This window comes from Podarcis liolepis (genome assembly GCF_965112155.1).
Source record: "Podarcis liolepis genome assembly, chromosome: 4".
NCBI classification, from domain to species: domain Eukaryota; kingdom Metazoa; phylum Chordata; class Lepidosauria; order Squamata; family Lacertidae; genus Podarcis; species Podarcis liolepis.
In genome coordinates, this window is record NC_139558.1 from 89,477,777 (window position 1) to 89,503,700 (window position 25,924).

Consider the following 25,924-nt stretch of genomic DNA (forward strand, 5'->3'; position numbering starts at 1 on the left):
AATTGTTATTAATGAAAGAAAGGAAGTTGAGAAAACAGCTGGTAGAGACAACCCTCCCGGCAATTAAGTAATTGACTCCAGGTGTTCCTTGTCATCAGATTAAATTCAGCTGTATTTCCAATCACCCATTAATTACATGCCATCCCCCCTCGAGAACAAGCAAAATAAGTGCTATCGTCCTGTGGTTATTGGAGTCCATCTTGTGACGACATTTCAATCCGGTTAAAGGCAAATTTCTACCAATTTGCCAGACTTCCTGTTCCTTGGCTGAGCTGGCTTCCCGCTGCAACCTGACCCCGTCTCGCTTCAATCCCGGCCAACCATGTGCGTCTCCTTGGGCTTGTCAATTCGGAAGAGAAACTCGGCGGGTTGAAAATAGCCCAGGTACTCGACGGTCTCTGGGGTCGTGTCCTGGTGGTAGTGGCCTCCCTCACCATGGTGGCTGAAGCAGTGTGTGTGCTCGAGGCGCAGATCAAAGCCCTGGGGAATACAGGAAGAAGTAAAATGAAGCTGAGTGACTAGGCCATGCCGCAGGCCCAGCCCTCCGTTATACGCTTCCTTAGAATGAATTTATGAAAAGAGAATCAGAAAACAAGGCGAAGCACTGCCCGATTGTGCGCTGTAACAATTCAGATTGCGGACAGAAAGCGATATGCTGGAACGCTCCCCACTGGGGTTGGTTGTGACCACCAATAATGTCTGCGTGGTTAGACAAGCCAACATTTCTTGCCCACACACCCAAGAGAACCCACGCCGTATGCCAACAAAGTGACTTACTGGATCATGGGAAACCAAAACGGGTTGGCAAATTAGTGGAGCCTCCATTTCATAAAACTTGAGCCAGTTGTTCACGTCCTCGTCCGTTTTCAAAGGACAGGCAGAAAATTCTGAGGGCTGTAGGAAAAACACAACTATATTTAAGGAATGAAAAGTTGGGAATGTTGGAGCAAAGGTCAGCCTGGTAATGTCCATCAGAAAAATATCCTACATCTCACCATAGGGGGGGAAGACTGGGCCCAGCCGGCCTACCTCTCTTTCCAGGTGCAAAGTGTTGATGAGGAACTTCAAGACCCCTGCTCTCTCTCCTAATAATACTACTACAGTACTGATAATAATTTATTATACCCTGCCTATCTGTCTGGGTTTCCCTAGCCACTCCTTGCAGGGTTTTTTTAAAACTTTAAACCAGACTTAAACTGGCCAGTCCTTCAAAAAGAGGACAACTTTAAAAAGAGGACTATCTTCTTACAGCTCTTTGAAAATAGGGGGCTATAAGTAGGACACAGGGCCATCCTGCATAGTAACTATGGTTTGTTTATTGCCAACAAACCACAGTCTGAAGCCATGGTTTGTTGTTGACTTTCAAGCCTTGATTTATTTCAACAAGCGACTCCAGCACCCTTCCTTAACTGCGGTTGGTTTGGGCGCCTGAGACACTCACCAAGCGGCTGTAAGTTCAAATTGCATACAGCAAACACAAGTTTGCAATTCAGCATATTTTCTACGTGCATTTTTCCCTCCTATGCAGAAACCTAGACCTTGTTTATCATTGCAGCTATACTGCTGTTGTATACTCTCAAAGAACAAGGGAAGAGAACCATTACTTATTTATTACTTACCATAATATGAATTTTTGCTTTTCCTTTCTGGATAACGAATGTCCCTCCCATGCCAACTGGCTTGTCACCATAATATTTTTCTAAGGCTTTCCTCATGCAGGATATGAAATTCTGCTCACCAGTTCTTCGATTTGCTTTCACTTCAATGACCTTAAAAAAAAGGAGAGAAGCTGTGTTTATATTATGGGCACTAATCGGCACGAAAATGTTGATTATGCAACTTTCAATTCCTGTTTGGAAAAAAAGCAACACAGCATATTTTAACATACAGCATAGCTCTCAGTAATATTGTAAGAAGGCTTCGTAGCTACATAAACTTTCCTAAACAGCAAGTACTGTCACTACCTCACCAACAGCAATTCTGTCAGAGCAGTGCTATCATTTGCCTGAAACCTCAGAGAGAACAGTTTCCTTTAACACAACTCAAATGAATTTATGATGGAGGCTATTCACCACAAAGGGACGCGGGTGGCGCTGTGGGTTAAACCACAGAGCCTAGGACTTGCCGATCAGAAGGTTGGTGGTTCGAATCCCTGCAACGGGGTGAGCTCCTGTTGCTCGGTCCCAGCTCCTGCCAACCTAGCAGTTCAAAAGCACGTCAAAGTGCAAGTAGATAAATAGGTACCGCTCTGGCGGGAAGGTCAACGGTGTTTCCGTGCGCTGCTCTTTTTCGCCAGAAGCAGCTTAGTCATGCTGGCCACATGTACTGTACACCGGATCCCTCGGCCAATAAAGCGAGATGAGCACCGCAACCCCGGAATCGGTCACGACTGGACCTAATGGTCAGGGGTCCCTTTACCTTTACTCACCACAAACCTCCACAAACCAAGCTTCTCCAGAGTTCCAGGCAGGGTCTTTCCTAGCTGTACCTGGAGATGTTAGGGGCTGGATCTGGGACAACCAGCAAGGGCTCTCCACCTTCAACTACATGCAAAGACTGTATGCGTTAAAGTCAGTGAGACCATATACCTTGCCAGGAAGGCCTTCACTGGCGTACAAGTTGGCCAGCAGCCCAAATTCACAATCCTTATATTTGGAGCTGTACTGTTCCAGCAAGCACCCACCATCCTCCAGATTAATCTTGGCCAAGTAACTCCGATTAACAGCTGGCTTTTTCTCGTTTTTAGCTTGAACGATAGGGATAAGCTAGAGAGAAAGAGAGAGAGAGAAAATTAACTTTCCTGGATGGATCTGCTCTGTTTATCGGGCATCGCGATCATTAAAAAGAACCACCCACTGACACTCCAGGTTAAGGTCTCTTTAAATGTAGAATGTACTATTCAGAGGAAGGCAGAGGTCCTGAACCGTGCAGTCCTATATGTGTCTGATCAGAAATAAGTCATGTGAAGTTCAGGGTGGGTGGGGCTGACCTGCTGATAAGCAGGTATAGGGATTTCAGACAAAGTTCCACTGAAATTAAGTAGTGTGAAACCAGGATTTTATTCCGGTTAACGAAGGGAACCTTTCTTCTGAAAGAAGCTCTACGTACCGAGATGATTTAGTGTTTACCACTGGATTTTGAGGATTCTAAGTTGAAATACTCAAAGTCTCAAAGGGGCTTACTTCTAGGTCAGGGATAAGACCCTTAGAAGCTTATCTTGTGCCCTCTATTTTAGGGTTGCCATATGCCCGGAATTTCCTGGACATACACGGAATACTGCAGTCTGGAGTAGTGTCTGGGTGGAAATCGGCAAAATTATTCAGGGAAAATCCAGGCGCATGGCAGTCCATGTCGGCGGTGTTGTTTTAGCTGATTTCCCTTAAAAATAGCTCAGAAATGTCAACTTTGGACAAAACTGAAAAATATGACAACCCTCCTCTATTCTGATCCTTTTATTGTGCCTATTTGCTTTTAAAGCTTGTTGGTTTTATTTATTTAAACAATTTATGTACCGCTTTATCACAGTAGTCTCTCATCAGTTTACAAGGATTTTTAAATAGGTATTTTAAACAATTTCACAAAAGCTGCTTAGAGATTTGTTTATCCTTTATTAAGCAGGCGACATACAGCTTGTTTAAGGAAATAAAGGAAGGCACGTTTTTAACGTCACATGCAGCCTGGCCTCTCCAGATGAGCCCTCTCAATCATTACACTGGCTCTCTTGATCGAGTCTGGCATACATATTAAGAGCTAATATTTACCTACCTCAGCGTTGCCTCCGACAACTCTGGACGAAGCCGCTCCGGCTCCGAGAAAGAAAGCTCCCGGTAGCTGCATTTCCTTTGCAATTGTGTTCAGGTCATAAACCTAAACAAGAAAGGCGTGTTGGGTTTTTCACTAGAATTGCTGTTCTCCGTTGGATAATCTATGCCCGGGACGTGCTTTGAAGGCGCATAACAGAAGGACCATAAGCTCAGTGGGAGAGCTAAGTCCCACTCAAGAGTAAGCCCACTTGGACATACAGTGGTACCTCGGGTTAGATATGCTTCAGGTTACATATGCTTCAGGTTACACACTCCGCTAACCCAGAAATACTGCTTCAGGTTAAGAACTTTGCTTCAGGATAAGAACAGAAATTGGATTCCGGTGGCATGGCAGCAGCAGGAGGCCCGATTAGCTAAAGTGGTGCTTCAGGTTAAGAACAGTTTCAGGTTAAGAATGGACCTCTGGAACGAATTAAGTACTTAACCTGAGGTACTACTGTATCTAACAAAGTAATATCTAACAAAGTAAATCCACCAGCACAAGATAGATAGATAATACTTTATTCGGCTATAAGCCCACAAGGTAAAAACCAATCAATAAATAAAATAGCATTTTACATTCTAAAATATCAACTAAAATATTTCAACGCATACTCTCCTTCACCTTAGATACAATCTCTAGATGTACCATATTGTGGCCTTGATTATAAAGATGGTGGATAGAGTTTACTAGATTTTAATAGTCATGCAGCATTCCATGAAGTCTTTTATATGAAAGAACTGAATTCAGGAATCTGGCAACCTGTAATGTTCTATAAGAATCAATGTCCTGGAGTAGATAGGCTAGATGTGATTCAGGTGGTTTTGCAAGAGTTTCCAGAATGATTGAACTCAGAATCCTTGATCGGGGAACAATATATAAAGGACAAGTAAACAAGATATGATGAAGGGATTCTATTGATTTGTTGTCACATGCGCATAAAACAGGTTTTACCATTAGAAAATCTATTGTTCAGCACATTTGAGGGGAACACATTAAATCTGGCTCTAACCAAAGCGAATCTATGCGACGCAACCGATAAGGTAGACAAATATAGAGGTATCTGGGGCATAAATGCAATGCCCTGGTTTATCGGGGAACATGTACCTCCACCTGTAGTAAGATTTTGTTGCAAATCAACCTCCTCCAATCTTTGTTTGATGACCTTTTTTGCTGTAGTTAGATCTAAATTTAGTATGTCGGAAAGATTCCATATGTCAACAGTTTGGAATGGATTTTTGTTGCCCATGGGCTGGTAAATTCATCTCTCCAAAGACACTGAATAAGATGGACCAGCACAAGCATTTCTCCTTGCCCAATGGAACTTGCCCTCCCCGCCTCCTCTCTCCATGCTCCCTCCCACTCCCCAAATATGCTCTGGAGCAGGGGTCGGAAACCTGAGGCCCACGGAGGTGGTTTAAACGGCCCCCGAGCCACCCCCAAACTGAGCCACCCAGTCGGAGAGTCCCTGCACACTGCACTAAAACAGCACAGCGCGGAGCAGGAACTTGCTTCCGTGGTGCTGAAAATCACGTCTGCGCAGATGCCGACACCGGAAATTGCGTCTGCGCAGATGCGATCCAGCCCACGGAGCAATCTCCATGGGAGTGAACCGGTCCAGGTGAGGTATACCTTGCTGACCTCTGCTCTGGAGAGTTCAGGGAACCCCCAGAACAGATCTGGGGTCATGGGGAGCACATAGCGAGAGGGGAAGTTCCATTACACAGCTGAAGTCTGCTTTGTTGGAATGCCATGCGCTGAAATTAATGGACCTAAGTTAGCCATTGTCCAACAATTTCAACAGATCTTGAGTACAACTCGCATTAGATAACAAATCCCATGTTTGCAGGCAGATCTATTATGTGGCCACAGGTAGTAACAACTCACCTTCTCTCTTTGTACAAGAGGCAAAAGGTATGGAACGCCGCCCACGTCGGCAATTCTAGGCTTGCCGCAAATACCTGCAAGGCGACCAAAAGAGTTTAGTTTCTTCAGAAAGCGAGGGCCAATGTTGGGGAGACCAAGAACATCTCAGGGGCAATATGCTCCCTATCAGCAATTTAGCGCCATTATGAATCTGCACTAGTCAGTGGGGGGGCAAATAATAGGGAAGGCCACTATCTCTGTGCTCTGCTTGTCAGGGAGAGACTCCATCAGGCAAGGCCTCTTTCCACCTGCCTTGCCCCAGTCTCTGCTTCTCATTTTGTATCGTATTAGGTTGTGCACTGTGGTTTGCTTTGTTTTATTGATTGGAGTTTAGAAATTACTTATTGTAACTGTTAAGAGTGGATTTCTGTTTAATTTTGAAATGCTGATATTTAATGGTGGTCCTGGGCCCTAAGGAAGTTAGATTAGCTTCACCCAGAGCCAGGGCCTTTTCAACACTGGCTCCGGCCTGGTGGAACGCTCTGCCTCATGAGACCAGGGCCCTGCAGGATCTGGTTTCTTTCCGCAGGGCCTGTAAGACAGAGTTGTTCCACCTGGCCTTTGGCTTGGAGCCAATTTGATCCCCTCCCCCTCCCCCTCCCCCTTTTTCCTTTTTCCTTTCTCCTCCTGTGATGAGGCTGCATTTTAATATTTTAATGTTTTAATGTTGTATTTTAATCTTGTTTTTTAAGTTGTATTCATTCAACTTGTTTTTATTATTGCTTGTTAGCCGCCCTAAGCCCGGCCTTGGCTGGGGAGGGCGGGGTATAAATAAATATTATTATTATTCATATTATTCATATTTAATATTATTCTATATTATTTTAATGAATGTTGAATGTTATTTTACTTGCGTATTGTATACTGTATTATGCATATTGTCTTATTTATATGTTAGCTGCTCTGAGCTCAGCTTTGGCCAGGGAGGGTGGGATACAAATATAATTTATTATTATTATTTGGCCGGCAACTGCCGGACCTAGTTTAGTAGAGAAAACAGATCACTAGTATAAAATGCAGAGGCTTTCTTCTTCAAGCACAGCCATTAAGGGCTCCATCTTCTCCCAACTTTGAGACAATGATAAACAAAGGAATCTCAAACTTATGACATGTTTGCAGCATAGGACCTGCCTATGTTATATCTGTTACGATATAGAAGCGATGCAGCCGCGAGCTGGAAGCTTGAAAGCAAAACATAATGGGAATGTTGGGACTGTTCCGTGGGAAACAGAGGGACAGTCTATTCACAGTGCGAAGCACCAGAATTAGCTCAGAGTGTAATATGAGCTGTACAGGAAGTACAGGAGGAGTTACTCTCTCGGCTGCTGGAGTTTGAAGAGAGCAGACGTGTTTCTCTGTAACGCTGCAAAGACAGAAATAAAGGCATGTAAATACGTTTCTGTCTATCTCTTTCCCCTCCCTGGGGGGAGCAGGGAGCAGGGAAGAGTGGTGTGTTCTTCTCACGCTGAGAAGGATCGCCTATCGCGACCTCTGCCTGGATCCTGCCGGGGAATGCAGACAGGGAGGTCAACCGGAGATCAAGCCGGGTGCCTGGAGAGTGGCCAGTTTCTCCTGATAAAGGCTTGATTCCCAACAATATCAACATCCCCACCTCCCCCATTTCAGGTTGTATCATGATGTAAATCAGTGGGGAGCTTGTGGTCTGCAAGGTGTTGTTATACCACAACTTCCATCAGGCCTAGCAAGAACACCCAATAGTCAGTAATTATGGGAGGTGTAGACCAGTAATTTTTTAATTTTTTTGGGTGGGTTGAGGTTCCCTATCCCTGGAAGTATCAGTAGGCTCAGAGGAATCCTGGAGTGTTTTGGAAGTGATTTCTTTTTTTAAAAAGAAACCCCCCCCCCCCAAGAAAAGTGGTTACACTCAAAAACATCCCAGTGGGGACCATGGACATAGCTAGTGGGGCAGCTGCCCTCCCTAGATCAAGTAAAACAATAAAACTACTTAACTGAGGTTCCGTCCCCACAACATAAATGCCGGCTGCACCCAAGATGGGGACTAGATATGCTCAACACAGTGAGGATTAACTTTTTGAGGAGAGTAAGGAGACAAAAGTGGGAGCAGGGGAAGAAGAGGAACGCAATGGAGTATCCTGGAAAAGGACGTGGCTGGCTGGCACCTTGGACAGAAGTCCTCTGTGAAATAGATATTTCATAGATTTCACTAATTACCTTTAACAGGAAATGTGAAGGGTTCTTTAGTCAGATCAGGGCAGTCCACTACAGAAACCTGAACATCAGCAAAGTTTTCTTTAAGTCCATTTTGCAAAACTAGAAGAAGGTAAAGAAGAAGGCATTATTACTGTTGTCTTTAGAAATACTTAGGACAAGCTTTCTGCAATGAAACGAAACAAAAAGCACCAACTTAGCAAGGCAAGGATATCTCATTAAAATGTGCACCCAACATTCAAACGCCTTCTGGATGGTGCAATAGTTGTGCAGTTAGTTATTTGTTGCCTCTTCTCATTAGGCAGATATGGGACTAGTGGAGAGAGAAAGGTTTTTCTCCCTCCCTAGAACTCTTGGACATCCCAAGAAACTGCATGTTGGAAGAGGCAGGACAGAGAAAAGAAACTACTACTTCATGCAGCTCATCGTTAAACTATGGAACTCACTTCCACTGGAGACTCCAAAGGTTTCCCCTCCCATTTCGTACGTCACAACATTTCTGTAACATCAAAGAGTCAAATCTACTCACCTCCAACAAGTTCTTCCAGGCTAGGTACATGAAAAGCAAACATCTCAACATTGGCCATCTTTTTCTTATTTCATGAAGCAAACTCAACAGCTAAGCTGTGGAGAGATCAGAGTACACCCTAGAACAGCTTACAAGGTCTGTTAATGAACACATAAGTTTAGTGATTAAATACAAGCTGTGAGTGTTTGTACAGGCTTTTTACAATATACCTTTTCAGTTACTATTTGGGATACAGGCAACGCTCATGTTATGTGAGGCTGCATCCTGAGTAACTAGAAACCTAGCTGTGCAAATAGTCCATTTTCAAGGCTGCACATTTCCCAAGCTTTCAACATGTCTATTTTTCCCAGCTGCTCTCTGAAACCTTGTTCCCTTTCCATTCTCTCTGACTAAGAGGGTTACGAAACTCAGCAGCCTGACACTGCTCCATTAATCATACACCAAATAAAAGAACACCACATTGCTGGGTTTGCATTTAGCACCAAAATAACCATTTTCTTCCAACCACTAATTTATACAAACCACTATCATGTTCTCCCATTTGCAGCTTTGCTCAGAGGCATATCCTATTAAATTCAATGGGATTTACTTCCAGCTAAATGGGATTAGGATTGCAGCCTTAGCCTCACTCTGAAAGGATAGGGGCAGTAGGCTAATTTCTGACACATAAAAATGAGAATAGCACCTGGACATTTTGTCTTGTCTCAGATTCTACAAATTAGCATAATTAATGTAATCTAGGGGATGTGGTTCATGGGATGGAGGGGACAACATCCTCACCTGGATGCACCTGTCACTCACCCAACAACTGCCTTATGTGGTTTCTCCAGTGTGTTTCTGGGACGAAGGTTGCAGTTATCCATTAACAAGGCAATGAGCCAGTGCAAGCTTAAGGCTTGCTCAGAACTCCTGGTCCCTCTGAGTTCAGTGCAAACCTGCATAGGTCTACACAGAGGTAAGCCTTGTTGCTTTCAACAGAGTTTGCTCAAAGGTCTGTATAGTTAAAGCTATGCTTCTCCCAGTAGTGATGTATGGAAGTGAGAGCTGGACCATAAAGAAGGCTGATCGCCAAAGAATTGATGCTTTTGAATTCTGGTGCTGGAGGAGACTCTTGAGAGTCCCATGGACTGCAAGAAGATCAAACCTATCCATTCAGAAGGAAATCAGCCCTGAGTGCTCACTGGAAGGACAGATCGTGAAGCTGATGCTCCAATACTTTGGCCACCTCATGAGAAGAGAAGACTCCCTGGAAAAGACCCTGATGTTGGGAAAGATTGAGGGCACAAGGAGAAGGGGACAGCAGAGGACGAGACGGTTGGACAGTGTTCTCGAAGCTAGTAACATGAGTTTGACCAAACTGTGGGAGGCAGTGGAAGACAGGAGTGCCTGGCGTGCTCTGGTCCATGGGGTCACGAAGAGTCGGACACGACTAAACGACAACAAAGGGAGAATGGGATTTCAACGCTAACCACAACGTTGTAAAAATAAAAAATTCCTTCCAGTAGCACCTTAAAGACCAACTAAGTTAGTTCTTGGTATGAGCTTTCGTGTGCATGCACACTTCTTCAGTTGGAAGGGATCCTAAGGGGCATCTAGTCCAAATTAACAATTAACAAATTGCTTAAGCCCAGTTCCATGTTGCATGGGTGCAACTCGCTCTAGGCACCTCGGGTGGGCAAGAAGTTTAAAAAATGCTGACAAGTTAGCAAAGCGCCTGGGTTTGCAGCCTCGCCTTACAAACCCACGCCCAATTCCTCAGGCAGTCTCAATGAGCAAAACATGCATTGCATTTCAGCATGCATCCCCCCAACCCGTGCAAACAATTCTTGGCATACACCGCGCCCCATGGCTGCTTCAACTTACAGGAATGCAAACTTCAGCTCCCTGCTCCCGTCTCAAGTTCCTTTCTCTGACTGCCTCTTTCCTATGGCAGCGTCACCTGCCCCTCGTCCAATCACCTCGCAGCTGGAGCGCCGCACCCAGCCACGCCCATTTCTGCCCGTCGCCGCTCTCAAGATGGCGGCGCGAGGCTGCTCCTTCCAGCGCATCCGGTCCCTTCCTCCCATCGGCGCCGAAACCGAACTCTCGCGAGATCTGGGGGGAAAAACAGCGTACTTAAGCGGCCCGACGGCTCTTGCGCGGCCTTGTTGAACCGGCAAAATGGAGGAGGTGGGTCGCTGTAATCGTTCGGCATCGGCTCGGTTGGCGTCCTGTGATGAGATAGGCCTGTTGGGAAAAGGTTTAGGGGCGCTTAACGTAGGATGTGGGTAGGATATTGTGGGGTGAGGGGGTACTATTTAAATTGAAAGGCCAGGTTTCCCCCCCCCGGGCACTTTTCCGTTGCCTTCAACGGTTAAGGTTGGGCCTGGGCTAGTCCTGGTTGGTAGACCGGGGAGCCGAGGGTTAATGCTCGAGAATAGCTTTAGCACATAAAAAGGGCTTGAGAGGCGATCCGTGTTTACTGTTAATTCCTGACTTTTCCCCTAAAGGGCGCAAGGTAGTGATCGTAGAATAGCTTGACGGGGTATAAATGATAAATTATTATTTTATATTCACAACAATCCTGCGAGGTGGGCTAGGTGGAGAGATAAGTAGCAGGGCCAAAATAATGGGGGTAAACCATGGATGTGTGGCTGGGGATTTGAATGCAAAGGGCCGACCTCGCTGCGGCACCAGGCTGATTTAATCAAACTCATTGGATTGAGCTGGCCCACCTCTTAACATGCCTTGGTAATGTGTGGAGGATTAAAAAGTACTATATTATGTATTTATAATACGTGTATGATAAGTGCCTGACGGGCACTTGAGGAAGCTTAAAAATAAAATAGGAACAGCTGAAAACGGGGGGAGGGAGGGAAATGTTATTGGAATTAAATTATGATCTATTAACAACGTACAAGAAATGAACATGTTTTGCTATTTTATAGGGGATGCTATGCAGATTTTATTATTGAAAATCCCACTGGATTTTAGGGTGGATTTATTTTGACCTCATCAGAGCATACTGATAAGAGCCTCTGTGATTATACCAGTAAAGTACCGGTGTATGTGCATCTAAATGTGTATCATTAGGGACACGTTTTCAGTAACTGATGCTTGGGTACTTAAGGCTTTTTCACACCTTTGGGTTGTGGTAACTTGATCAATTGGTAGCAAAAGATAAATAAGTCTAGATTAAATGCATTTTAAATGGCTAAGAAGCCTGTGTTGGGCAAATGGATAGTGTGAGATTTCTTTGAAAATACAACCGCACTTGTTTTAGGGACTGAAGTCCTGAAGTTGCCTTAATAATTTAGCGAATAGTTGATGTGTGTACTTGACTCCTAGTACAAACTAGAAACAGAATATAGCTGATATTGCTGAAGGCAAAAACTCAATTGTTCAGCAATGCTGAAGACCACAAGCGGCCATGCTTCCCAAGGCTTGATACAGATTGTAAAAAGTTTAGCATCTGGTTAAATGGTTTCTGTATTTCAGACAGAAAACATGAAAAAGATAAAACCTAGTCACTGTCCTTCAGCTTTAATGAATTCCCCCTTTATCTGTATAATGGCTTTGCTACTTCTGTTAATGCATTTCCATCTAAATTCTTCTCTTAGTAAGACCCCATGATAAACTCTTTCCTAGTTGGGTAGGCTTTCTCCATAGCACCCATATACTCATTTAATATTTTGCCTTTTTGCCCGGTGGGTGCAGTATGACTGATGGCGACAAGATGTGCAACAGTCAATAAAATGATAAAATAATTAAAAGATCAGCAGTATGTAAAGTTGGCAAAAATAGTAGACTGTAAAACTGTACAAGAAACAGTTTAGGAAGAATCTACCTTGTCCCTGTAAGCTTCTTGAAAATGAAGGCTGCAGCCTTTCTTAAGCACTTGTAGGCTCTGGAGGTGAGGGGTCACTGTTGTAAATGCACTCTGCTAAAGATTTTCTGTATTAGACTGGTATGCTCTGATCTAAATAGATTGATTAAAATACCATCAAAGAGCAATCATTTTCTTTCATTGTTTCAGCAGGACTAACTGGTTTGCATTCACTGAAGCCCTCAAAGAAAACGAAAGGTATGCTGCCAGCAAATCTTGTTGGTCAGTCTCCTGAGAGTCCATCTGGCAATAAAACACAGAATGGCTCTCTAAAGGCTAAGTTGCCCAAACCTAAACTTGACCTCAGAGCCCTCTTTGACTACTTCAGAAGGAAGCAGCATCTGAAGAGGAGAAAGTGGAGGCCAAGTGCTAGGAAGAAGAAAGTCGCAAAGAAGAAAACTGTGAAATGCAAGGAGCAAGAAACTTGTGAGAGGAGACAGCAGCCAAGAGTCCCAGGAAAGAAACGGAAAAAGAAACTTACTGAGAAAGTTGTTAATTTTCCATTTGTGGAGAGACTGTACGGAGTGAAACGCATTCCCTTTAGAATGGTGTGTCTGTATGAGGTAAGTAGCAGTTAAATTACAGCAGAGGTTCCCAAACTTATTTGGCCTACCGTGCCCTTTTCTGGAAAAAAAATATTCCACACACCCCTGGAAATTTACCTTCGTTAAGTGAACAGACAAAGATTCATCGACAAATTTGCATTCTTTTATGTATATATCTATATTTACCTACATCCTGCAACATAGTAAAGAAAGATGATATAAAATAAGACAGCTTGAAGCTTGAAATTATAAAATTATTAAAATCAATCAGAGTAACATTTACATTATACACAGAAATGAAATAAAAATTATGAACAACCTTTAAAATAATCCTAATGAGAAGGATGAACCTAGTACGTTGCTGTCAGTATATTGATGTTTGGATCTACTTTTGTCAGCAGCATTGTTAAATCACTGTAGTTAGCTATCTGCAGTAGATTTCTTTTTTTAGGTAACCTGCATGTGTGTTTATTTGGAAAATGAAGTTTGGGAACTTGGGGAAACACTGATTTAGAGAAAGCAACTATATACAATAATGCTCTGGTCTTTCGTATTTCATAGTGTTAATAATTTGCTTCCTGAGTAACAAACTTGATTGGGAAAAACTGCTTTGCAGTTGAAAGAAAGCCTCATTGGTATACTGCATAATCAAATTTGTGGGCTTTCAGAGTCTTTTCTCCTGGTTTATGTTCATAGAGCAAATTTCTTCTCCCCCAGCAAGCAGCTTTAAATGGATACTTCAGATACATTGAAACGCTGAAATTAGAGAAGCTCATGGAAAAATCTTTGACGCAGTTGAATGCTGTGGATGATCTAGAAAATGAAAGTCTGGCGTCAAGAAAGTACAAATACGTGGATGAGGATGAACCTCTTTCTCCCATTGTGGAGACAAAGTATGTATAATTACGCTTTCTAAAGTTCTGCGTCACATCTGTGCACTCAGTAGAAACTTCAATGCAAGGGAAGAGTTGAAAATGGGAATCTGCTGATCTCCGTCCTGCTAAGCCATCTTCCTCAACCCTTGCTTGTATCAATAGTGGATTGTTCACCGCTTAGATTATACCATAGAAAGTATACTCCTATAGACACACCCAGAAATTAAACTTTGAAAGAGATAAAAACCTATAAATCTCTTGAGAATGTGTCTGACGTGTGGCACGCTTTCAGAAATATCAGGATTGCAATGTTGTAATGTGCTTCCTATTTAACAAATGTATTCTTGCAGATTTTACAGGAACACACCTTAATTCTTGAGTTTCTCAGTGGACGGGAATAAAATCCTTCCAAGTTCAGATTTACTACAACATGCAGTCCTGAAATGAAAAGGTTTCAGTAACAGCCTGTAGGGGGGATAATACTGACACCTTGCACTCTGTATTGGGGAGTTGTAAGAATTATAACTAGGAAATGCACAGGAAGCACTTTGAAAGCTAGAAAGCGCTATATGAATTCAATGTTTCTACTATTCTCATTTACAACTTACATACAGATAACTGGGCAATTGCTGTATTTCAGTGGAGATGACCAGACTGAGAGTTCTGCAGATAAAGAAGAAATGGGTGCCAAGATAGTGGTAAGTCTTTGCTGACTTAAGTCAATCACTTTAACTCAGTGGTTTTCTTTTCTTTCTTTTTTTATAAAATTTTTATTGGTTTTTCACATTTTATAAAGACATAACACACACATAAAAGACAAAAACAAAAACATGTATAATTTCAAAGATCTTACTTTCTTAACTTTGGTCGTTGACCTCCCCCCACCCCCCTTCATACATCCCAATTCCCATAATTGTGTTAGCAAGTTATTATTTTCCCTTCTTATCATGTTAATATTACATCTTTTATAAAAAATTAAATTCTTTTCCTAAGTTGGACTCAGATTCCCTTCCATCGATTTCCCAATTTTTATGAAATATAAACATATTGACTGAACCCAAAAGACATAAATGTTTTTGGTTTTTTTTTTAAATTCTGTCAGGAATTAGCTTTGTAACGGGAAACTTCTGTATATTTGGTTGATTTGATCTCTATTCACATGTTTGTGTGTTACATTTACCTTGTCTGTTTCTTTGCCATAGGAAAACAGCTGTTTCATACTAAGTAGTGAAATTCCAAAGAAGACGCGCAAGAGGAAGTCAAAGTAAGTGAGCCTATTTGCAGAATATAGCAAAGAAAGTAAGGAAGGAAATGAGCAAGAAGCTTCAGTAGTGGATGCCTTTAAATTAAAATGTTAAAATAGCGTGTCTTCAGACTTGGGCTTGTTCTCAGTAACCATATTTTAAATAAATTACAATTGGAAGCTGGAGATTCTGATACTGCTGTTGCAGTAAGGTGGAGAGTGCATGCACACAAGACAGGTGCCTCTTTTGCCTAGATTTAAGTTGTGAGATTTTCCTGCTTTACACTAGAGTAGGAGGGTAGTGATGGAGTTATTCTAGACGGGCTATTAGCTGTGGTCATCCGTCCCTTTAGCTAAGGGACCCTTGAACAAATGCTTTTGAGGCAGGTGTTTGAGCAGCACTACTGTACATCCCCTTGTTGACTTGACTCCAACAGGGTTTTTCTTGCAGATCTTATGGATAGCTTTTACAGTTGCAAGCTGCCTTGCTGAAAGGGTGGGCAAAGAATCTGACACGGGGAGTTGACAAATTGCAGTTCTGGGGGCTGGCATCAGTGTATTGTTAAATATGTTGCCCCATTAACTAGGTGCAAAATCCAGCTTTATTGGAGTGCTAGCTAACATTCTTTTTTAAATGGAACTTGTGTGTGCTGGAGTATTTTTTCTTATGAACCCATTAGGACTTCAGGAGAGTGCATGGGATTGTGGCCTGAGCCATTTAAGAGCTAAATAGCTTCTGTGTAAATCTCATTACTTGAACATGGCAATCAGACTATTGTATCACCTTAGTGTGTGTTGCTTACTTGGGGCTTTCTAAGTTTCCTAAAAAAAAGTTTCCTAGAGTTGGGCATCTAATCTAGCAAGATGTGATAACTGGGTACTGCTCTTGGTAAGCTCTTCCCATCCCCAAAGTGCTTACCTGATCAGCCCCTTTTAATATTTAAAGCATGCACAGCTTATATGCTGCACATGCTCATATCTGAACATTGCTTGACTTCATGAGTTACTAGATCTCAGCACAGCGTAGTAGCATTTATCATATTCCATATACCTCATTTTAATCTAGAACAGTGATTTGTTCTGGAGTATTACCACCAGTGCCAGCAATCTTATTTTTATCACCTGAAATGAGTGCTTTGGCATGAGGTAGTAGGATCTAAATTTTTGGTGTGGTTGTACTATTATTGGAATTTTTTTAGTAGTAGTATTTTACTAATATATTACCATGTACGTGTAGGTGGCATTTTGCAAAGAACAGGTACGACAGAGCCCTGCCCCCGGGAACATACAATCTTAAACAGACCAGGAGGGAGGAGGAAAATTAGGCAGGGGGAGAACACGTGAATATTTCATTTCCCTGTACTTTGACTTTGCTGCAATAAGGTGTAGATGTTAAGGAGATGGGAGAGCAGCAATTCAAGATAGAACAGAAGAACCAGGTTTTTGGGGGGAGGGGTCTAAATAGGAATGAAATGGAGAAAGAGGGCAGTTGGATGTTGGTGTTCAAAGCATGTGTATATTAACCAAGGACTTGACTGAGTAACAATAAAGTGGCATTCATAAGTGAGTCTAGATTCTGCACAATAGTTCATGTGATGACTGTTTTTAAGTTCAACTGCTGAGTGATTCAGAAATGAACTAAAACCTAACACACTGACCAGAACTGAGTGCAGAATGAGAGTTGCTTTGGGCATGCCTTAAGCACACAACTGGAGTGCATGTACATCTGGTGGGGGGAGGGGGGAGATGCTTTTAGTAAAAACTTAAGGAAAAAAAGCTGCCTGAACAAAATTTGATAAAATCAGCACACAGCCTCAGAAAAGCATTTGAAGATGCCTGTAACGCCTTAAGGCCAAAGATCTTCAATTCAGTCTGAAGAACCACGGCTAGTCAGTGCAGATGGCACTAGATAAATCAACAAACTCTTTATGAGGCAGTTGAAGAGAATGCAGCCAAAGCTAAAAGTTTATGTATGTTTGAAATGTGTTCTTCCAGCACTACCAGCAACTGAAGCTACTAATAGCCATGATAAGGAATGGCTCTGAGAACATATGGAAGCAGCATTTGTCCATGGCAGCAAGGAAGATGGCTTCATCCACACTGCTTCCTATAGTTTGCAACTAGCCTTGGATTTGTTCTGCTTCACCAGGTATCCTTTTTCCTTCACTGGTCTTTTCCTTAAGAGTGGCAAGAGCTATAGGAAAGCAAAACACGTAACTTCTTAACTGGCAGAAATACACCAGCCATGGTTGGTACATTTAAAGAACCATCCAAAAATTATGCCTTGGCAAGAAATTTTAAATGTGAGCCCTGCATTTGCTGAAGGAGGCGGCTGTGCCATTGGTGTGTTCATTGGTAGCATATTTAGTATGTTCCATTCAGTGTTAAATGTGTCCACATTTTAAAGACTTTTGTGGGTCTGTTCATTCACATGCTTTCTTGACACTGGGAATGGGACCTTGCTGCTGACATGAACTGCAAACTTGTGAAAAGGCTACTGGAAGCAACATCTAGAGTGGCACAACATGTTCCAGAAGCAGTTTCACCATAAAATACCAACATTGCTTTTTCACTTGGCCTTCATCCCAACTGGAAAAGTGGGGGTGGGATGCTGGTTTGGCTGATCGTAGGTTTGTGTTTGGAGAAATGTGTGTTTGAAAAGGAAGTGGGATGTTTGTCTGAATTGGTGATGACCTAGAGTAACAATAAGTTTAGACATTTATGCAATGTTTTTTCTACCGTGAGCACTTTGCTTACCAGCACAGCTTCAGGTTTTGGCTACTCTCATAGACAAAAAACCATGGAGTCAAGTGCTAAGAATAAATCCTTTTTTGCAACCCACAGTTGATCTGTATTGGCTGTGTTACTAATAGGAAGGAACATGACTTGTTAGTCCCAGGAATACTGTACTTTTTGCATAGGATAGAGTTTTTCTGATATCCCATAAAAGCTCTTTATCTCAAAGAGGCCACAGGCAATTAGGATACAGTGGGGTGGTAATTCTTGTCAAATAGTGTTTGGTTACTCTTTTGAATATTTGTAAGAAAGTTTGAAATAAATTCATTTCTAAGACTATTCCCAATTATTGTTTTCAGTGTTCTAGACAATGATGATTAAGAAAAACCCCGGCTTGCAAAAGAGGTATGTTAAGATCCATTCATGTTCTGCATTGTGCTGTGTACCAGTTTGGAATACATCAGGGGGTAGAGGAATAAATTGATAAGTGCACTGTATGGTATCTGCATCCAGCAGTCTGTTCCTGATGGCATGTTCAAAAAGCAGTGCAATAATAATTCAGCATATGGCATCGTTGGTTCTCAAGCTACTGTGCTTGCTAAACCTGGTATTTTTGTTGAAACAAATTACATGTTATTTGAAGGATTTATTGATTTATAAAGTGTGCAGTTATTTGATTCTAGTTTATTCTTTGTTCCCTGGGTGGTTCTTCAAAGTTTTCCCATAAGCACATACAAAAGAAATTTTTGCTTCTGGAATACATTGTCAAAATACTTGACTGGGACTGATGGCTGAAAGCAGGAATCTGCATGCCTTTGGAGCGGTCTTGGGGGGGGGCATTACGGATTTGGTTATCCTAAACATCCCCATAGAAATGTGATTACGATCACATAACTTCATGTTGACTGTACAAGCTTAGGTTCTGATTCATTATAATTTTGTACCGTTTAGTGCATGGAAAATACTGGAAAATGTTTTGTATCCTGAACCATCATGAAATGGTCCAATTGAGATGTGATGTCTGTGCATCAAAGCAACAGCTTTGTGCTAAAGGTAATGTGTCTTGCATTTAAATGTGATGCTAAGAAATGGTCTGGGGGTTGGTATTTGCCAATTTAACATGCTTTGCCTTGTTGGGTATACAAAATGTAGGCGCACTTCATTGTGCCTGAAGTAAGCAACAAGGCTACAGAAAACACAGGTTATGCTTCCATCCTTGTAAGACAAATTGCATTGGTGACAATGAGACCTGTAATAAGCTTGCTCTGACATCTCTGCTAAATTGTGGGTGGACAATCTTGGCCCTTGGCCTGTTTTCATGTGGCCCTCTTCAAGCAATCAGTTCAGCCATGAATAGTATCCTACCTCCTCCCCAGCAGTCGGTTTTGTCCATTTGGCTCTGACTTTAGGCTCTGCCCACTAACAGCAAATGAGTGACAAGTCCTGAAGAAACACAGCCATTCACAGAAAGATTGTCCACTGCTTTAATGACAAAATCCATTCCAGTATTGGCAGGCCACGTTCACAGAATTCAGAGGAGGAAAAAATTAAGTCATTTTGTCCCAAGCCGGACAGTATACTCACCGGCTCCCTACGGATGAAACTTTACCTTGCATTGACTAGAAGAGTGTACTACATGCTTGAAGTGTTAAATTTTCATGGCAATATATTGGCCCATAAATGAAGTTCTATGCTGATTTTTTTTTAAACCCTCTTTTTTTTAAAGGAATCCAGATAATGAACACCTGTCACCCAAATTGGTAAGAAACTATTATGCCTGAAACATAAACATGGCTAGTGAAGATATATTTCAGCTTGATTATGTTTTAATTATTGGTTGCTGCTTGCCTAACCTGCTTCACTGTATAAAAGGAATTATGCAAATATGTTCCATTCCATCTCTTTGGAAGAGACTGTGTCATAGTAGAAGCTATGGTAAAGAATTGTTAATGATGATTGGCAAGATGTTCAACTGCTCTGAAAAGAGTGAATGATAAACAGCCATTCTGAACAAACAATAACAGCTAGTCCAAATTAAGTACGTAGGTTGCTGGCTGTTACATTCTTTGCAAATGAGACTTCCTGGAACTTTGACCAATGAATGTACTGCTGTGTAGCTGGCTCTCCGTTCTTGCCTGGAAGTAAGACGAAGCCCTCATTTGCAAACCGTATGGTGAATAGCATGAGGAATCTCCAGGAAGCAGATTCTGCTGAAGCACCGTTGGGATACCCTAACAGCTTTTGCTTGACATGTGCTCTCTTGTGGCTGCAAACTGGCAGCTGGCTCTTTCAGGTAGAAAACTCAAATGGCATGAAGCTGCTCTAGTTTGGAACAGAAGGACGTTGAGGTATGTGACCTTATTTTAGCTTAACATAAGGCCTAGGGCAGGGACAAGTGCAGGTCTTTGTCTGGCCCTTGGGACTCTTCCTAGACTGTACACCTCACTAGCCCTTTCTTTGCGCTCCCCTGAGTGTTTCTGGCTGGCTGGAGTGTGTCCTTGAACTTTTGATATGCTTGCTTGCCTGGATAGAGGATAGGGAGGGAATATGTAGAAAGGAGCCCACAGTACGAAGGTAAATTTCACATTTGTTCTGGCATGTGGCCCCCTGACCCTGGGGGAGGAGGGAATATAAATAACAGAAACAACAATATGCAAGTACTTTATGGTTTTCCAGTATAGCTCAAGTTAGCATTGCAGCATTGGAATCAAGGTAACAGAATGTACATGTTATTTGATTATATTTGTAAATCTCAACAATGTATTAACTAAAACGCAAAGTTCCTGGAAGAAAATAAGTTTTTTTTGGGGGGGGAATAAATGGATAGAAACATGTGACACCTTATCAACCTAATAGTGATAATTTATTATTTGTACCCTGCCCATCTGACTGGGTTGCCCCAACTACTCTGGGCAGCTTCCAACATATATTTTAAAAATAAAAATTATTAATGTTGAGGTCTATCCCGATGCCACCTTGCCGTAGGTTCCTATCGTTGGAAATACCTCACAGAGAAAACTTGTGGTTTCGCTTTACCCACTAAACTGTATGTTAGGTTAGTGGGATAAAACTGCAAGACAGCAAATTACTGAGTACTTGCAGCTCTCACTGTGTGAAATTGAGCATTAAGAAGTGTTGTCCGTCTACAGGCATGGACTTGGTTGAAAGCCTGGGATGCAGCTAGGAAAAATCTGCTTGAAAAGGTAATGTTGCTCTTGAGTATTTGCTATATTGTATTTGTAACCAAGCTGTATTAAACAAAATGCTAGCCACAGAAACAGACAACCTCCTGTTCCTTCATATTAAATATAATATCCAGGCAGTGCTAACATGCACAATGACCCAAAATGCAATTCCTGTGTAAACAGGGAGTTGCCTGTATACAAGGCTATTGGGAACTGTAGGTAATGTTTATTTTTCGACATGTTTCACAATACCACAATTTTTAAAAACTCTTTGGGTGTATTACCTGGTCTCTACCAAGGCTGCTAGGAAATCTCATTTCTGGTATGCTGTGGACGTGACCATAAAGTAACTCCTCCAGATTTTTATATTGTTGCTACGGTAGCATCAAATCTGTTGGAAACATCTGGCAAAAGCTAGGAGCATGTGGCCAATAGTTTGAACCACCGCTGCAATTCAAAGTTGGGTTTCCTAGAGCTACTTAATCCTAATCTTGTGCTAATGTTTGTTTTCCAGTGCTGCTAGACAATCTACAAGCCTGAAAAGGAATCTGCAATTTAGGCAAATAAGCTCTGTCTGGTGCTAAAGGTAAATATTATAGGTGCTGTTTGAACTGCTTGTTGCAAGGTCACTTCAAAGAGGGCTGGATGCTGTTGAACAAACGGCTCTTAACGCAATGACCTAATATGGAAATCCTTTGCAGGATGTCAAGGGTACTTTATATGTACTCTGTGGTCTATCCTGGAGGAGACATGTGCTTGAATCCACTTTAGGCAGCTGCTTTGCAGGGAAATTTGGAGGTGGCATTGGTTGAATTTTGGCCTCCCCAAACGGACGTTTTATGGAAAGGCCCATTTGAGATGAACTCTTAAATCACTGAAATTGGCGGAAGTACACCTCCAATATTAACTATGGGGTGGTTGGAAGGGAATGAAACCATGCTGGTTTTATAATGTATTCACTATTTTTTTACACGTTTAGGTACCTTAACAGCCGGATAGAAAATGGAAGAACACGCCGGGGTGCTCGTTTGTCAGACAGCTTTTAAATTAAACGAATTGGTGTTTTTCTTAAAGCTTCAAAAGTGAAATTTATGGAATTCTAAAATGTCTGCTCAATAAACAAGTCCTTGCTGGAATGGTGTGTTGGTTTTCTGTATCAATAAAACTTGTGCTTATTTGAGTTCGTTCCTGCTCCCTTTTCCTTACAAATGCTGGACTTTTCTCGCACTATACAACCCATTTGACGACTCCATGAGATTCTGGGATCTCGGTGAGAAGCTTTCTCAGATTATTGATCTATACATGTACAATGCAGGACTAATAAAACTATCTGAACATGGCCGGCTGTTGGACACAGCAACATAACCACTGTGCTTGGAACTGGCTTGGTCTACCTGGAGTTGTAGGGAGGGTCATTTAGTCCAACCCACCTGCAATTCCGGAATCTCTGCTCAAAGCATCCATGACAGATGGAGGTTTTTAAGCAAAGGGGATGGCAAAGGAAGGAGAATCCACAACCTCACATGTATCCACCTTCCCTCACCTAACCTCCCTTCCCTTGCTGCAGCTATACCAAGAAGCTGGAGACTGATGGGCTAGCACATGGGTAGGCAAACTAAGGCCCGGGGGTTGGGTCCAGCCCAATCACCTTTAAATCCGGTCTGGGAATCAGTGTGTTTTTACATGAGTAGAATGTGTCCTTTTATTTAAAATGCATCTCTCGGTTATTTGGGCACAGAAATTCGTTCATATTTCCCCCCCCCCTCCAAAATAGTCTAGCCCCCTGCAAGGTCTGAGGGACAGTGGACCAGCCCCTTGCTGAAAACGTTTGCTGATCCCTGGGCTAGCATATAAAGCACCCTGGCAAACAAGCCATGTACAGTTAGCCCAGTGGGCAGTGGGCCCCCAGGAAAGCAGAAGCTGTTGAGAGTAATGACATATGTTAAGCCCCACTAAAAACACTTACATGCTGTGGCTCTTAAGACATGCACTTCAAGTGAACAGTGAATACTTTGCTTAAAGCCCAAAGCAAGTACAGTAGTGGAACTTATTAACTGATCAGTTTAGCTCTGGTAAGATTAGTCTGTTCCTTCCCCCTGGCAGCTTGTTTCCATTTTGTCTCTAGCCCTTGCTCCAGCCCTTGACAAGGAACGCCCCTCATTTCAGAGTAAGGTGTCATGAAAGGGCAGGTGGTTATTTCTACTGATGGAGCTGGTCCAAAGAACCCAAATCTCATTTCCATTTTCAGTAATTCTGGGTTTAGGTGCTGCCAGTGTGGTGTAGTGGTTAAGAGCGGTAGTCTCCTAATCTGGGGAACCGGGTTCGCGTCTCCGCTCCTCCACATGCAGCTGCTGGGTGACCTTGGGCCAGTCCAGTCACACTTCTTTGAAGTCTCTCAGCCCCACTCACCTCACAGAGTGTTTGTTGTGGGGGAGGAAGGGAAAGGAGAATGTTAGCCGCTTTGAGACTCCTTAAAGAGAGTGAAAGGCGGGATATCAAATCCAAACTCCTCTTCTTCTTCTGCTTGGGATTACCCTTTCCCAAGATACCAGACAGAAGCCGGTCCCTACTTCGTCTTACAGCCTGTCATCAGTGACTGACTGGTGGCAGTTCCAGTATTAGACGCTTCAGGTTACAGACTCTGCTAACCCAGAAATAGTACCTCGGGTTAAGAACTTTGCTTCAGGATGAGAACAGAAATCATGCAGCGGCGGCAGTAAGCCCTGTTAGTTAAAGTGATGCTTCAGGTTAAGAACAGACCTCTGGAACGAATTAACCCGAGGTACCACTGTAGAATGGGAGCTGTTCTTAAAAAGTGGTTGATGCTTGCATAATAGCTGCTTTTGGGTTAAAGCCCCATTTCATGTGCTGGTCATTACACACTGAAAGCCCAAAGTGAATTAGAAGATAGTTTAAAAGGACTACCACCTCCCCTTCAGTTACAGCTGTGACTCATTGTTCTGCTGCCAACGACTTGTAACTTTCTGGTGGTGGTTTAACAAAAGCAAATGCACTAAATTAGTGCAATATGTTTTAAGTTTCATAGTCCTCTTTTAAAAGTAAGAAAGTATTTCCTTTGAACATAAGTTTTCCCTTGATAAAACAAGCTCGATACCTAAATGTTAAAATTTTATTATAAATAAAAAAGTGATACAAAAGCTGGGGGGGGGGGCATGTGAAGTTTTTTAAAAAACATTCCTTGATTTAAAAAGTCATAATTGTAGAAAATATGGCAATTCACCCTATACAGCTTTGGCCATATTGGCAAATTATCCGAATTGAATGTAATATATATAAGGCTGGCACATCATATATTTACAAAGGTGAGCTTGAGTCGTTTTTTTACTTTACAGCGAAGAATTAGTCCACCTGGAAGTCCCTTCTGAAGCACATTATTTTTTCGCTGTTTTTCTGGCTCTTAGGTTTTCCAATGTTTTCTGTATTGAGATGAGAGGAAAAGTCAACTGTCAGCTAGGGAGAGTCAGCAAATAAGATGCACATAACCCACTCAATGGGTTTCAAGGCTAATCAATGGGCACTTTCCCCTAATAAATAGCTCTAGAATATTTCTCAATTTTAACGAGATTTTTGCAAGCATATGTATGACTTTTAAGATTTCACAGAATAATAATGTAGCAGCAGCTGCCTTTTCATTTCAGTGCATACAGCTTAGGCCCTAAATATCTTCTCCCTTATAGACCTGCCCATCTGTTAAGTTCCATGGGGCCCTCTTGATTGCCACATTTTGTACACGTCAACATGGGAATGAGCATTCTTGAGGCAGGTGCCCTGACTGTGGAACTCCCTTTCTCTTTGAATACAGCTGAGTTTTCAGCATCAACTGAATACCCTCCCAATTGTTCAGGCCATTGTGAGCTCTGCTGATTTTGCTGTTATGATTATTTTAAACGCTGTTTGCATTTTCTGCTGTCATGCACTCTGGGATCACTCCTGCAATAAGCAGGTAAGAAATACCTGGAGGCTGAATGGTTTCTCTGTTCAGCCTTCCGGACTCTCCAGGCCACACCCCAATGTCCTTTTGCCATGATGGAGGGGAGTGCAGGGTATAATCCTTGTTTGGCAATAATGTAGGCTAGTGTACAAAGGCAACCTATTGCTCCACCCACTTCTTGCCCTGCTTACCACTGAAATTTCCTTCCCTCCTCCCCTAAGGTTGCCATGAGAGAATGCAAGCCTCGGCTTGAAAAAACCCTGCTTCAAAACCACATGGAGTTTGCAAGCATTTTACCTTTTGAAATGCCTTTGCTCTTTCCCGGTTTTTGGCATAGTTTTCTCGTCGCTCTCTCTCCTGCTTTCTGGTTTTCACTTCAGCTAGATTATTATACAATCTGCCCAAAGGTTTTAAAAAGTGCACATTAGCAGTGGACTGCCCAAAACACTCTCCAGAAGGGGGATTAGACAATAAAATAGTAAGATTCAGTGTTTATGAATAATGAGGGGTTTTAAGGCAGCTATTGTTTCAATCTGAAATGGGAGCATGAGGCTTTTCAAGTCTCCAGACCCTCCCATTTTAAATTTCCAAGGCACAGCTTAAAAGGGGAGGTGGTTGGAGACTTGCAAAGCCATGTATTTGACAGATAGGCAGCCTCACCCACCTGTGACTGACAGCTGAGGATTGTTGCTACGTTGGGAAGTGCAAGAGTCTTCCAACCAACTTGGATGCTTTTTGAATGCACCCCATGTTTTTGTTTTAGGGAGGGGAGGGGAGGGGGAAATCAGTCAATTTCTCAAAGTAAAAGGGAGGCCTTCTTCAAGCAAAAATCAAGTAGCTTGATCAGCTAAACTAGTTCGGTTTCTGCCCAATGTGGCTCCCACAATACCTTGAAGTGCGTTGGTACATCTGTGCATCTGCTGCCTTCCTGTCCTCTGCGGAACACACTTTAAAGTCTTCTCCTTTCTTCAAATGGACAGGTGCTGCACCTTGGAGTTAACCAGAACACACTAAGTTTAACAATAAAGTTCATGAGACCACATTCAATAGGCAGTGGTTTTCCCCAGAGCAACT

The 25,924-nt window shown here is 42.4% G+C and overlaps 3 protein-coding genes across 11 annotated transcripts in view; 1 reads left to right on the top strand and 2 right to left on the bottom strand.

Annotated features, from left to right (window-relative positions):
• Window positions 1-94: 94 nt before the first annotated feature.
• On the bottom strand, window positions 95-10,422 carry LOC310705300 (ester hydrolase C11orf54 homolog). 2 transcript variants are annotated; one of them, XM_083499930.1, is made up of 9 exons: window positions 10,313-10,422; window positions 8,450-8,544; window positions 7,924-8,022; window positions 5,692-5,765; window positions 3,766-3,867; window positions 2,589-2,765; window positions 1,620-1,769; window positions 778-894; window positions 95-480 (listed from the first exon to the last, which is right to left on the bottom strand). In XM_083499930.1, exons 2-9 carry the CDS (start codon window positions 8,505-8,507, stop codon window positions 307-309), a joined length of 951 nt encoding a protein of 316 aa, XP_083356056.1. In that variant the 5' UTR covers window positions 8,508-8,544; window positions 10,313-10,422; the 3' UTR covers window positions 95-306. The 2 variants fall into 2 exon arrangements, with proteins under 2 accessions (XP_083356056.1, XP_083356057.1); XM_083499931.1 differs by having other exon boundaries at window positions 8,450-8,586; window positions 10,313-10,389.
• Window positions 10,375-22,034, top strand: TAF1D (TATA-box binding protein associated factor, RNA polymerase I subunit D; the record flags this gene model as incomplete). Its single annotated transcript, XM_083500601.1, has 12 exons — window positions 10,375-10,618; window positions 12,465-12,877; window positions 13,577-13,752; window positions 14,375-14,432; window positions 14,937-14,998; window positions 16,973-17,126; window positions 18,073-18,766; window positions 19,440-19,473; window positions 19,994-20,061; window positions 20,863-20,916; window positions 21,413-21,484; window positions 21,878-22,034. Coding segments are annotated over 6 exons (969 nt in total), but the record flags the coding sequence as incomplete, so codon positions are not given.
• Window positions 22,035-24,017: 1,983 nt separating this feature from the next.
• CEP295 (centrosomal protein 295) overlaps window positions 24,018-25,924 on the bottom strand; it is a 32,120-nt gene continuing 30,213 nt past the window's right edge. For all 8 annotated transcript variants that reach the window (XM_083499159.1, XM_083499157.1, XM_083499155.1 and 5 more), the window contains 3 exons: window positions 25,740-25,839; window positions 25,148-25,247; window positions 24,018-24,335 (listed from right to left, as the gene is read on the bottom strand). In XM_083499159.1, the coding sequence (XP_083355285.1) occupies window positions 24,291-24,335; window positions 25,148-25,247; window positions 25,740-25,839 (245 nt within the window). In that variant the 3' untranslated portion in view covers window positions 24,018-24,290. The remainder of the gene's footprint in view (window positions 24,336-25,147; window positions 25,248-25,739; window positions 25,840-25,924) is intronic.